At 38.1% G+C, this 13,878-nt stretch overlaps 1 protein-coding gene across 9 annotated transcripts in view; it reads right to left on the bottom strand.

Annotated features, from left to right (window-relative positions):
• Positions 1 to 877: 877 nt before the first annotated feature.
• LOC123768722 (angiomotin-like protein 1) overlaps positions 878 to 13,878 on the bottom strand; it is a 56,330-nt gene continuing 43,329 nt past the window's right edge. For 5 of the 9 annotated variants that reach the window (XM_069316324.1, XM_069316322.1, XM_045759422.2 and 2 more), the window contains 3 exons: positions 13,494 to 13,639; positions 6,839 to 7,182; positions 878 to 4,584 (listed from right to left, as the gene is read on the bottom strand). In XM_069316324.1, coding sequence (XP_069172425.1) covers positions 3,043 to 4,584; positions 6,839 to 7,182; positions 13,494 to 13,639 — 2,032 coding nt within the window. In that variant the 3' untranslated portion in view covers positions 878 to 3,042. The remainder of the gene's footprint in view (positions 4,585 to 6,838; positions 7,183 to 13,493; positions 13,640 to 13,878) is intronic. The other 4 variants (XM_045759423.2, XM_069316325.1, XM_069316323.1 and 1 more) reach the window with 2 other exon arrangements.

Raw genomic sequence — 13,878 nt, 5'->3', positions numbered from 1 at the left:
AGATGTTTCGTGGCGATGACAGGATATTCATCGCACGTGGATGCTTTTCCACTGCATACACAGTTTCAGTTTGAAAGCACAAAGAAGTTTAAGATAATGATTTGTTTTTCCCCCGTAATCTAAACGTTTTTTCTATAACAAGAATACAAAGATATTTTAATTTTCTATATTTTTTCTTTGGGGTATTGATGACAGTGGTACTACACTCAAAAAGTTACGCAAAAAGGAGTACGAGCTTTATTTCCCCCATAAGTCTATACAGTATAGGTTTTTTCTATAACTAGGATCATACTTTGTTTTCAATTCTTACTATTTCATCAGTGAGCTCAGAATGAGTGACTCGATACCCCCTTTTGTGAAATCATTTACCTTTCTATTCAGTTTGTTATACAATCATTCTAGGGATCAGCCACTGAGGGTGGCTGAAATATTGCATAATTAAACAAGTTAATGGCAGTGTGAATGAATTTAAACACATTTTCAATTTAATACAAATAACACTTAGTGTCCAAGTATTTACATGAGAGTTTAAATTTAGATAAAGAGCATCATTAACAAGGAAATACTGTAATTGGCAAGGCTTATAAAATACGCATAACACAATAATAGTCGTTTCATATTTCCATACAAAATTACTGATGTACAAACCCCCCAATATAAGAACAGCCATATGAATAGACAAAAGATTTTAATGTTTATCATAATAATGATGACACTCGTCTAATCTTTGATGCATAACATTTCCAAGCTCAAAATTGAGAAGTAGACTGACTGATTTGCCATATCATTATATGCACTAAAATAGTTAAGTATATATAATTCTTAACAATTTACAAAACTAATGAATAAGGAGGAGGGAGCCTTTTTGGCAGGGGAGTGTAAGTAGTGTAGGAACTTGGATGACAGAGACCAGCTCTGTTTCATGCCACAGTTATTCACACTACCAACTCAAGTCTAGCATCAGATGCAATCTGATTTACCAGATATTAGAAAGGAGTAGATTGTTATCCATATTGAATGTGATGTCTCCCATATATGTACAATATGCAAATTCATGTGGGCACATGAACACATTCAGAAACTACACTATTTACACACACATGTACACTATACACAGTACATACACATGGAAATTTATATAAAATATTCATTACTAAATTCAGCTAGAAACAAGCTATGTAGCTTTCCCTAAGCAGACAGCCTATATTGACAGTTTTGAAGCATATCTTAGGAGCTGCTTCCCTTAAAATTTTTGTTTACCTTTCAAGTGAAAAATTACGGCTTTCTACTGAATACCAAAATGGCACATTTAAGGAGAACAAAACTTGTACATCTGCCACCTAACACACAACAAGACTGGTTAGTCATGGTCCAAAGCTCAAGTTAGAGAACATGGGAGTGGATGACCGGGAATTCCTCGATAAAATCAACCATTAAAAATCTTATTCCTCAGTCCATAAATTTTAAAATTTTTAATATAAACTGTAGCTGTGTACCAAAGAGTCCATAATATACAAAAAAAAAAAAAATATACCAAATATCTGTTGGCAGGTCTGCACTCTTGTATGTACCTTGTCTATCACATCCTACCGTGTGGAAAATAATAGGTAGTTTAAAATTCTTACAATTATCTTAAAAAAAAATAAAAAAAAAATTGGATAAATAATTCAACCTATAATGCAGTCAAGTAACTGGATATACACATTACATGACACACTGTACATGTGAATCCATTAACGAACAAAAGCTGTAAATCAACACTCTTGACTAGCCTTGAATAAAATTGAAATATACTGTACTTATTTTGTTCAAGATGCAAATAACATCATGTTCAAGATCTAAGCAAAACTGATAAGAAACGTGAATAATAAACGAGCTAATCAAGATAAAATTCTATGTAAATTGAATATACTATTTTATATTTAAAAGAGTCTAGATTCTATCATATACATCACAATACTCAGACATGTGTGACTCAAAATAGCACCAATATAAGAAAATCCTTAATAGGCACAAACCATCACGCAGCAGTAATGGCACAGTTTCTGTCGACAACTTGCACCCATGGCACCAACCAACACCTATAGCAGCTACTTCTTATATCTATATATATTTGGCCAAAATATATATATATAATCTCGTGAAAGACCAAGTCGTATTAAACATATACAGGAAAACTAAGCAATGTTTCATTTAAGTTTCTATAAGGTCATGTAACTATTTTAATATTTCCAATAGCTCAATATCAGGTGTTAAACCTATATTCTATGACGATTATTCTGTATACCTCTTTACAATTCTCATTATTAAATTCCTCAATAGGTTTAAGAATTAATAGATTTATTTAAACAATGAACTTGCCAACCTAATTATACGCAACACATGAAAATATGAATCTAGCTCCGCAATCTAAGTAACACAAAAATTTACATTTTACACGAGATATATGAGCATGTCAGAGCTTTGCCTTCTCATTTTAATTACCCATATCAACTTTAACAAAACATCAGTCTTTATAAACATAAGAAAATCTTATCTCTGAAGTGGAAAAGGGTCAATTAAACATCAAAATATATGCTGATAAGGTTTACAAATTATGCTTTTGTATAATAGGGTTTAGAAATTTCCAAATTCTAGTAACCCCTTCTTTGTAGCCACAGCAAGTAACAAACAAATCCAGTAAAACTGTCACAGGATCACACTAGCCAATGCTAAAATACTGAAGTCAGGATTGATTTGGACGGACTGGTATCCTTCAATTGTAGCTTTGGAACATTTTTACTAGGGCAATTGTATCATTACATCAGTACAGAGAGTATCACCTCTCTAAACAGGGTATCACAAGCAGGATTCCTTGTAACCTGAGTATCAGACTGAGGACATCCACAATGTGTGGATCCCACTGTGGACCAAGCTGATGATTCAGAAAATTCTGCTAGCTCCATTTTACATGGAGCATTGACAGATTTATATCACAAGGTCAAAGTCCAATTAACCAGGTGACATCTAACTTCCATACCAATTAAAAAAAATCATTATGTATCATATAATATCCTGCAGAGGCTTTGTACTATCTTTTGATGTTTTAAGTTGATCTGTATCTTCTAAAATTATTAACTCCATTTTAGCATCTTGGTTATTATTAAGTTGGTTAATATCATTTTTCTTATTAACTTGATTCTGACTTTCGACTTTATTATTAATTGGAAATACAGTGTGATTCTTTGCATCACAAATTGTGTTGGCATTAGAATTTGGAACGTCAGAGAGATTCAATGGCGAGCTAAATAAATTCTGAACTCTAGTAGAAAAACTGGGTTTAGCAGTGGTTGTTGGCTGTGTGTGACTAGCAACATGAGTGGACGAGGTAATGGACGTATGAGTTAAATTTGATTTTTGTCCGGCCACTTGCTCATTCTTTGAATTATTCATTGTTATTACTGTCTGCTGCTTTTGACTTTTATTTCCTGATGAGGTGCTCCTTTGTAACAAAGACTGTGATTGCTTCTCATGATTATTTATTACTTTTTCTGAACTATGGTCTTTTTGATGCTGATCCTTTGCATCGTCCTTTGATGTAGCGTTCTGTTGTGAGGGTGATTCTCTTTGTGACAATTTATCTTTAGAAGACTCTACTGAAGAATCAGTTGTTGCAGAATTCTGTGAATTATTATTCCTAGAAGCAGCACCCGAAGAGAGAGTTAGTTGCTGTGTATCTGTTTCAGATGACAAACTCTGTGGTAGTGAACTATTTCCACAAGATGGAATATTGCCCATTTCCCACTCTCTTCTAAGACGAGCTAGGATACTTGGGGCATCATCTGTATCAATTCCTCCTTGGCATGCTACAAGAGGTGCAGAATTTCTGTAAGTGTGACCTGCACTCGAGTTAGCTCGCCGAACTAAGATAGCGGCATTTTGTCTGTTACTGCTACGTACGCTGTTACATTTTCTACATGCAACTGTTGGATGATGCGGATTATGACACATGGGAGGACGTGGCACAGGCATATCAGTAGAAAGATTAGGTGCACTGGGAGACATTTTAGGACCCATTCGACGATTAAAATTCATTGGTGGACTACCTGGCATTAATGGAATAGGAATCTGCTCAGTAGAATGAACAGGTGATGACTGTAACCCTGTACCTCCAAACTGTTGAGAGAGTACCTCGTGATGGCCATGATAAGGAGGAGGATTACCACGTACATGACTAGTTGATCGTAGATTCACTGCTTGCAGTGCAGTTTCATGCCCCAATTGTGACTGAGCAGTTGCCATGGATGACATGTCTCTTAGAGTTGGGGGAGGAATATTATTTGTCATCTCCAAAGGATACGAAGGTGGAGGATCATATGGTGGACAGGAGAGGGCAGGAACATCATTGTGGGTGTGTGTGTGGACCAAGGAAGTATGATCCATACCCCTATTGAGGCCTGGGTGTGACTGATCACTGGTAAGGTGTTGAGAAGGTAGGAGCAAGGAGGGATGAGGCTCTACACGCGCCAGTAGTGGCTGGGATACCGTGCCTTCTCCAGCTGCAGAGCTAGGATGAGCCAGTCCTGGAAAACACACCACACGCAGCTGCAATGAAATATCTGTGTGTCACCAACACAGAATTGACAGTCGTAGGAGAAATGGCCAAACAAAAAACAAGTCAGAACCTAAAATGAAACCTAATGAAAACTAATACTGTACCTTATAACCAAACCTACTCACCCCAATATTAAATTTGTGGCAAAATGCACTTTATTTTCTCAATCTAAATGCACCAAAATCTCTCTCTCTCTCTTGCTGTGTTAATTATAATAGAAATTAATAATTTAAAAATAACAGTTGAATAATATTCTCCGCTAAAGAAAATAACTTAATATTTGAGACCAATATTCTCCTTACAGGTTTCATCCACCATCTCTTTTATGTTAAATCAATAACTGAACTGAAAGGAGACTCTTACTCAAACTCCTTCATATATTCATCCACAACTACAATGACATCAAGCTATATGCATCCCCACTAACCAAGGTATTACACCAACCTACAATTCATCATCATCATCTTCACAGTCCAGCCCTTCCAAAAGTAATCTAAATGCAGCTTGGACAGTACATTGTACCACAATGTCTTAACTAATAAGCCACTAGTGCTACAAAGCAGATATACAGATGGACAACAGGTGGTGGCAAAACGAAGAATGTGGCGCTCTCTACTAAAGCAAAGTTGGAGACACGGTTACTACGCACGCACACAATGAATAACCGACTCCTTAGCTACTTTCCATAATTGTCTTCTATTTGCTACTGCATAGTTTTTCTTAGAAGTAAACATAGCTTTGCACATAAAACTGGCTGACTTGTTTCAAGGCCAGAAAATAAAGATAGAAATAGAAGATAATCAAGATCAAAAAATTTAGTAGTGGGGAAAAAGTAAGCATAAATGGGAAAAAGGATGACTATTAGTAATAATTACAGAATAAATACATTATACATACACAGCATATGACTAGTTCTGCTCAATTTTTCTGCATTATTTCAAAGACAAAATAGTGCACACAATCCAAGTAAAATGGTTTAATGAGCAAACAAAAGAATGACAAATACCAGTATTAGTTCTAAATATTAGCAATTGCCCAACTCATTTGTTGCATAAAACTCAATGCTCGGCAATGCTCTAAGCTTCAACTGTAATGCACCATCTAATACCCAAAGATAAACACAAGACTGACAAACATATGACTGCTGGGGTTATTTTTTGCCCCACACTTGACTGTTATTTGAGCATTACTGAGGTTATTTTGTACTTGTTCACTCAAGTTCCACATGAGTATATCTTATTAACAAATCTCATCCTGCAAAGCATTCCTGATCTGAGAGTGGAATGTACAGCATCAAAATATTTTAATAGAAGAGAAAATAGCTGAATTTAATGAAAATTATAAATTAAACAGAGTATATGAACTATATTTGGAAATATAAGTTACACTAAAAAGCGCTTAATATCCTTCACATTTAATTACCACAAAGTAAACATAACATTTTTGTGGGATACCTAAATATAAGCACACACTAGAAAACTAAGCGGAATCATTAAGAGTTAATATGAATTTTAAGCAAGATGCCAATTCCAAAAAAACACCGTTGAATGTAGCTGGCCCCCTCAGAGAGGCACAGGGAGCAATGGCCCCTTTAAAAAAAAAACTGTGGTTGGGGGCTTTTGTGATCTGCCATCGACTGGGGTTAGGCACCCAGAAAGGTAGGCATAACCAAGCAAACTCCACACGGTAAGAAAATTACAACCGGAAACTGAACAGAGAGGCTACACTCCCCCAAATCCCAAGTAAACAATCAAACAAGCACACATCAGTGTGCAGTATATCCCCTCATATTAATCTTTCTCCTTCCATTACACCACATTTTTCACTATTTCATACTATCATATTTAATCTGCAAGTTCCCCCCCCAATACATTATTACCAAATGCAGTGAAATATTAAATGTTTAATTCACCACCCTCTTCCACTCTCTGTCCCATTTCCAGCATTCTTTTCAAACTGATTTGTCTTGTGTTTACTTCCTCAATTAATTTTGTTACATTAGAAAATGAATGATATTGTATCATATGTTTCAAACAAGGATGGAAGGTCTGTCACTAAAAACTGTGCAGATAATCAGCAGCTGAAATGATTGGTTAAGAAATAAATACCAACCCCCTTATGAGACTAAATGACAAAACAATAAGACAACATATTTTAAGATTAAGACTAGATCAGGAAAACAAGGAGATTGACAACAACCAGATTGACAACAACAAGATGACACAAAATATTGTTTTTACCCACCTTTCCATGCATGCCATCATCGACATCAACTAGCAGGTCATCTGCACTCAAGGAATCCAAGTCAGGCACTCTTCCTGACGATTGGCTTGCTCCACCACAGCTGTCCACTCTTTTCTTCTCGTCAACTGCATCGCGTGAACCACTCAACCGACCGCAAGCCTGACTTTCTTGTCCCATCGAAACTGACGAGGTGGATGATGCAGATGAAGTAGAGGCAATACACGCTGATGTCAAGGAATTTGATGCAAGGTCCAAGTATGGATTGATGGCATTAGATTTTGTGGTGGAAGCACTCACAGACGTGTGGCTCATGGAAGGGAACGGAGGGATGGGCGGGGCACAGCCTGCAGGAAGGTTGATGGTAAGCTTTGATGTAAAGCATAACAGTAACACAATCACTTAGGTAATGGCAAGGAAAATTAAGTTTTAGTGCCAGATAACATAACTATTAATATATAACACACACAGGAATTGATAGACAGATAAAGTATTTTACACGGGTGTTACGTGAACAAGGAAACACAGGTGGAAACTGAGTACAGTACCCAACTCAGTCACATGGATGGCCGAGTTGAAAAAACTCATAAAAGAACTTTTTTCAGTGTCGGAGTAGTTAAGATGGAATGCATTAGGCAGTGATATGGTGGATATGGCAGACTCTATATACAGTTTCAAATGCAGATATGATTAGAGCCCAGTAGGCTCAGGAATCTGAACACTAGTTGATTGACAGTTGAGAGGTGCGACCAAAGAGCCAGAGCTCAACCCCTGCAAGCACAACTAGGCGAGTGTACACACACACACAAACTAAGGAAGCATTCAGGACCTTGAATACCACTGATGTCAGACCCATCCTGGAATATGCAGCTCCAACCTGGAATCTATACCTAGTTAAACACAAGATAAATTTAGAGAAGATTCAGAGGTATGCCACCAGACTAGTCTCAGAACCGAGAGGTATGAGCAATGAGGAAAGGCTACTAGAGCTAAAACTCATGTCCCTGGAAGACAGGTGAGTAAGGGGCAGACATGATAACCCCCTACAAAATTCTTGGAAATTGAAAGGGTGGACAATGACAAACTATTTAGCATGGGTGGAACACGCAGAAGGGGACACAAGTGGAAACTGAGTACCCAAATGAGCCACAGACATTAGAAAGAATGTTTTCAGTGTCAGAGTAGTTAATAAATGGAATGCATTAGGCAGTGATGTGGTAGAGATAGACTCCATACACAGTTTCAAATGTAGATTTGATAGGAGCCCAAAAGGCTCCAGAATCTGTACATCAGTTGATTGACAGCTGAGAGGCAGGACCAAAGAGCCAAAGCTCAACACCCCGCAAGCACAACAAGGTGAGTACAACCATTCCCAATATATATTCACATGACAAAACTACCTGAATGTAATACCTCTGAATTTAAGCTGATTTCAATAAGCATTACTCAGACATATTTTAGACTGTCAAAATATAAATGAACTCTGTTATGCACTTTCACAGATAAGTACATAAAGTAGAAGCAGCACATCTCAAATGTGATAAACATAAGAAAGCAGTGAAAAAAAAGTGGAGAAAGCTTAATGCTGAATACTGATAACAGAATGCTTCTAAAGAAAAAAATGATTGGCATTTGTTAAATATTTTTTTACCCTGTTCTAAGCAATTTTCAAATGTTTGCAAGATTGTAAATAGTAACTTTTGTGAGTACAATCAATAATGTCTGAACAAGCTCCTGCTCACTTTCTCCGATTTACTCTTTCCGTATATTTTACTGTCCGCAATCTATAAATAAACAGCAGTACAGTATTACATTCTCACTTTGCTAAGATCAAAAATGTTTTACTCAACATATTATACAATATTCAGTGTCATCCATATTTTAAATGTGCAGACAAATGTATTTTGAATACTAGTATTTTGAATTAAACCATTTTTATTGACATGAATGATTGAGCTATACTGACAAAGCCAACAAATAGAATATTATACATAAATATTCAACTGAAACTGTAAACATTAATGAATAAACAAAATTGCAACATAACATAATCTTGTTGAATGACAACATTCTTGTGCAGTACAACACACAATAAAATCAAATAAATTATGGATTAACATGTAGAAGCAAATAAATTTGATTAGTTTTGGATTTCTTTGTAAATGCAACACCTTGGTAAATAACTGTGCAGGAAAAGAAAAAAGGGGGAAAATAAAAAGGTGTGAATAAGCTTATCACGCTTTCTTCAAGACACATCCATAGACTGTAAATACTGAAGATTTCATTTGCACGTTATAGGAAGGAGATACCAAGATCCAATCCCCCCCCCCCCATGATGAACTAACAATGTAAGGAATACGTATAAATACAGACCAACAAGTATTAACAGTGACCAGCATGTATCCGTGATTACACCAACCAGCATGTTTCATGATATAAATATGATTACAAAATACAGTAATTATTTTTCAAAATTCCAAATGTGCCCTTCTCTCTTTCAAAATCATATACTGTATTCTACAATATGGAGAGACATGCATGTGCTGCCATATCTCATGATACGACTACAATATTGTGAAATATTCTTAAAAACAATTACTTTATCATATATTTGCAAAAAATATTAATCTATCAATGTCACTGCATTTATAACTATAATCATACAAATCACTGAAAACTTGTGCAAAAAAACCAGCGTTGAATGTAACGAAATGCTATTTTCTGGGTGAGCCCCGGACACTCCCTGGAGCTATCGGGCTGATATGCAATATATATTAGTTTAGGGCATTAGTCAATGGAGTTCAGCCTACCGGGGACCACGAGACAGAACCTGGCCTCCTCAGAGAGGCAAGGGAGCAATGGCCTCTGGAAAAACCCCTCTGTGGTTGGGGGTACTGCTTGTCTGCCATCGACTGGGGGTTAGGCACCCAGAGAAGTAGGCATAACAAAACAAGCCCCACTTAGTAAGAAAATTACAACCGAAGACCGAACAGGGAGACAGAACTCCCAACTCTCAAGGAAACAAGCAAATGTCATATACCGCCGCTGCACCCCTTGTCAGCGCAGCCCTATCATCTCTGGGAAGGGAAAGGGGAGGGAAAGTCCCGAGCCCCCCAGCGCCAGCTACTTACACCTCCAGTTCGGAGGATGAGCATCAAAAGCAAAATGAAACTGCCAACCGGAGGAAAGGAGGGTGCCAGGGAGCCTCTGGGGCTCCCCCAGAAAACGGCATTTCATTACATTCAACGCTGGTTTCCTGTGGGAAACCCCCTTTGGCTTCCCGGAGCTACATAACCCAAGACAAATAAAAGAGGGACTTACCCGGGAGGCGGCCGCCACGCGCACCTCAACTCGAAGTCAAGACAACTGGCTGAAACCTGCAACCCAAAGCCACACACGAACGAGCAGGACTAGGAATGTTGACCAAATAATGGGCAGCAGGACCCAGTGTGACCTCTAAAATCCCAGCGCCTGAATATCAGCCCAAGATGGCAGCCAAAGAAGCAAACTTAGGAAAGTCATGGGCACGAGGATAGACTGCAGGCTGGCTAGACTTAACACTGCAGACGACCTTGGAGACTTGAGCCTTGGAACAGGGAACTAGGGAAAACCGGATCAACCCAAAGCACATTCCCGGCCCCCAAAGCAGAGGCGCACAAATAATGGTGAAGAGCCGCAACTGGACAACACACGATGCACACCCAGCCTGACCAACCAAGCATTAATAACCCAAGGGCCTCTCCAGAAAGCTGCCATCTCATTTTTTTACCAGAAAAGAGAGAGAGGACTGCAACTGAGCAAATCGACTACCAGGACCAAAGGAGCAGAAACCCCCTACACCGGAGGAGAGCATGAAGCTCAACAACTCGAACCCCAGAAACTAACAGAAACAGAGCCTTGGAAAAACAATCTTGAACCAAAGGGGCCACCACAAACCGAGGGGAAGAGAAAAAAAAAAATGCATCCTGTCCAAGGACCAGGACGACTCAGGCGGCGCATGGGCAGGCCAGAGGTGAAACAAAGCATGAGAAAGCTTACAGAACAGGGTAGAAGTGACATCCACCCAGAACACAAGCTGAAAAGGCTCGGCCAGCGCCACACGATAACGAGGCAACAGTATTCGGCATCAATTGAGTCATGAAAAAGATAGAAAAGATAGAAATCCTCTTTGGATTTTAACAGTTACTTTGTTGTTGTTGTTAAAGATTTAGCTACTCAGGACGAAGTGTCCATGTAGCACGGGCTATGATGAGCCCGTAAGAACAGTTACTATTATGCAAAACTGGCCGAAATATATAGTACTGTATATGAAACCAACTTGTATGCATCACAAAACATGTCCAATACTTCTAAAAACACAAACAATGAGTTGGATGAAGTGAGTGTAAAAAGAGCTTGCCAGATATTTGGGACTGACAATGTTATAGTTAAAACTACAACTCATTTCAACTTAATGAGAAGCTGCTTGAACAAGGTGTATACACCTATGGTACTCTCAGATTGCAGCGTGGTGCACCAAAAGATCTTCAGCTACAAGCAAAGGGTAAACTGCCAGTAGATGAAACTGTATTCAGGCAGAAGGACAATACTTTTATAATCCAGTGGAAAGATAAGGGAGTTATTTCACTCATCACAAGTTCATTGTGAACTAACCAAAGGCAATCTGACTACAATAACCACATGAAAGGTGCTGATCACCTCACCTCGAAATGAAGAATCATCTGATGATGATTAACGGTTGGCAGATTTTCTCGTTTGCTGTGGGTAACACACCAGTTTTTTTTGTCCTTATATGCATAAATTCTCTTCGAGAATTCTATTGTAAACAATTTGATACCCAACTCAACAATGTAGCACCAAAATTGAGGCAAGAATACTGTACACACATTTTCGTGCAGTTGCACGCTCATGGGTAACGCTAGGCCGATTTTCGAGTTAGCTGCGGGTGATACTTCAGGCTTTTTGACCTTATGTGCATACAGGTATATTCATTTAGAGAATTCTATTGCGAACAATTTGATACCAAAATCAACCATGTAATACGAACATTGAGGTGATAAAACTGAAAAGGGTATACACATGTTAGTGCGGGTGAGCGCTCGCAGGAAATGACAGGCAGACCTTGGGGTGGGTTGGACCTCATGCGCCAGGCCAGGCAAAGTGTTAAAGGGTATCAATACATGCACTTATCATCCTTACAAACAATTTCCACCTAGTTTTTCCTTGTTTTTCCCCCCAACTTTCTTACATTATTTTCCTAATATTTTCTTCTAGGGATTTCTCTCCTTGTGCACTTCCTAGGTTGGAATTTATGAAGACAAATCCCCAGCCCAAACACCCTACCCTTTGATCACAGGGAACATCAAGCTGTTCACATCACATAGTGGTAGTTAAGTAATTATCTAAAGAAGGCGTCAAGCTGGGAAGACTATTTTATTTAACACACATACAGTGGTAAGCAATGATCTTGCCCACAACTATGTTCTTTCAAATTTCAAAGCATTATACAGAAATATTGCTTCATACAAATGTTTTGTTTCTTATTCAAAGATAATGCAATGGGTAAAGCTTATATAGAAAAAAAGCAACACATTAATAGAGCTCTATTTCTCTCCCAAAGTGTTACACCATAACAGATAACTTACTTTGATCTTAAACCTGTAGACCATCAAATCATTAAGGCTATCTATTATCAATAGAGATAAATTTATCCGTATCTCATATTTTTGTCATAAAATCTCCAATTGGATCAAATTTTAATCATAATAGATAGGCATCACCATCATGGTATACTAAGAAACTCTCAATTTGGGAATAAATGTAGGAAGACATTAGAGGAAAAAAGGGAGCACATAAACAAGACCCATAATTAACATTGGTGGGAGGACCCCCAAAGGTAAGTGACAAATTATTACACTGGGCCATAGAACTATGAGTGACAAATTTAAACAAAATGCTTGTTAAAACAGGTTTCTATCTACTTACAAAAGCAGTACATCTATAGGAAAAAAAAGCTACAAATTTAGTTTTTCTACTCTAAAACACGATATAAAACATATATCTCACCTATGACATGGAAAGGAGACACGTATGTGGACAGGCAGGCAGGCAGGCAAGTGGACGGGCAGCAGGCATGTAGGCAGCACATTTAATGCATTCTGCTCACAAGTCACATAACATTAAGCAGATTCAAAACTGCTGTAACTTGGGGAACACAGTTACAAACGTATGGCATCAGCAGACGTCAGACACATGCAGCAGTAATAAGAAGAATGAACATCAATTTTTTTAAGAGTGCTCACAACACCACAAACCTCATTCAGTCTATATGAAGAAGGGGTGTGATACTCACATTTAAGGCTGAATAGCAGTTAGTTTACAAGATCACAGGAAGCTTATTTGTGCAAACAGCACACAAACACGACTACAAGTTATTGTAATCTGTGAGAGCTACCAGAAAAACAGCTACATAGAGGTCATTGTTGTCAGGTACCAAATATCTCTGTTCGTGTATCATACTGATCAACATATTGATTAGAATCGGCAACAGGATATTTTTGTACATCGTTAATTTAGCTCATTGACAATGACATTCAGCACTAAGAAGTATACTGCAATATGCTGGCATCTTCCCCATTATACTAGAGAAGGATCTCACCGAGCTCTTCATCTCGTCTCGGTGTACCAGGGGCACTGGAACCACCCCCAGCCCCTCCTGCTCCACTACTGCTGTGTGAATGAGCTGTTGACGCCTGAGTACTGTGGACCATGCTGGAGTTACTGATGCTGCTTCGGCCATCCAAACTGAAACAAAAAACAACAAGATAAAACAATTATTTTAACGTGAGCATCATCACCATAAGCTAAATTTAATTAATAAAATATACAGTAGGAGGAGGCTGTGTGTTTAGAGTTTGCATTGGCTTTGGCACACAGGATACCTCTTGAAGCAAATTTTCACCATACACCACTGTGACATAATACATCCCATTATTTTCTATGCCACTTTTCAGTAATTGTGAAGTGGTCTCATGTTCTATCTT

Source organism: Procambarus clarkii, chromosome 83, assembly GCF_040958095.1.
Source record: "Procambarus clarkii isolate CNS0578487 chromosome 83, FALCON_Pclarkii_2.0, whole genome shotgun sequence".
In the NCBI taxonomy this organism is placed as follows: Eukaryota; Metazoa; Arthropoda; class Malacostraca; order Decapoda; family Cambaridae; genus Procambarus; species Procambarus clarkii.
Note: the sequence above shows the minus strand (reverse complement) of the source record. Positions and strands in the feature narration are given on the sequence as shown.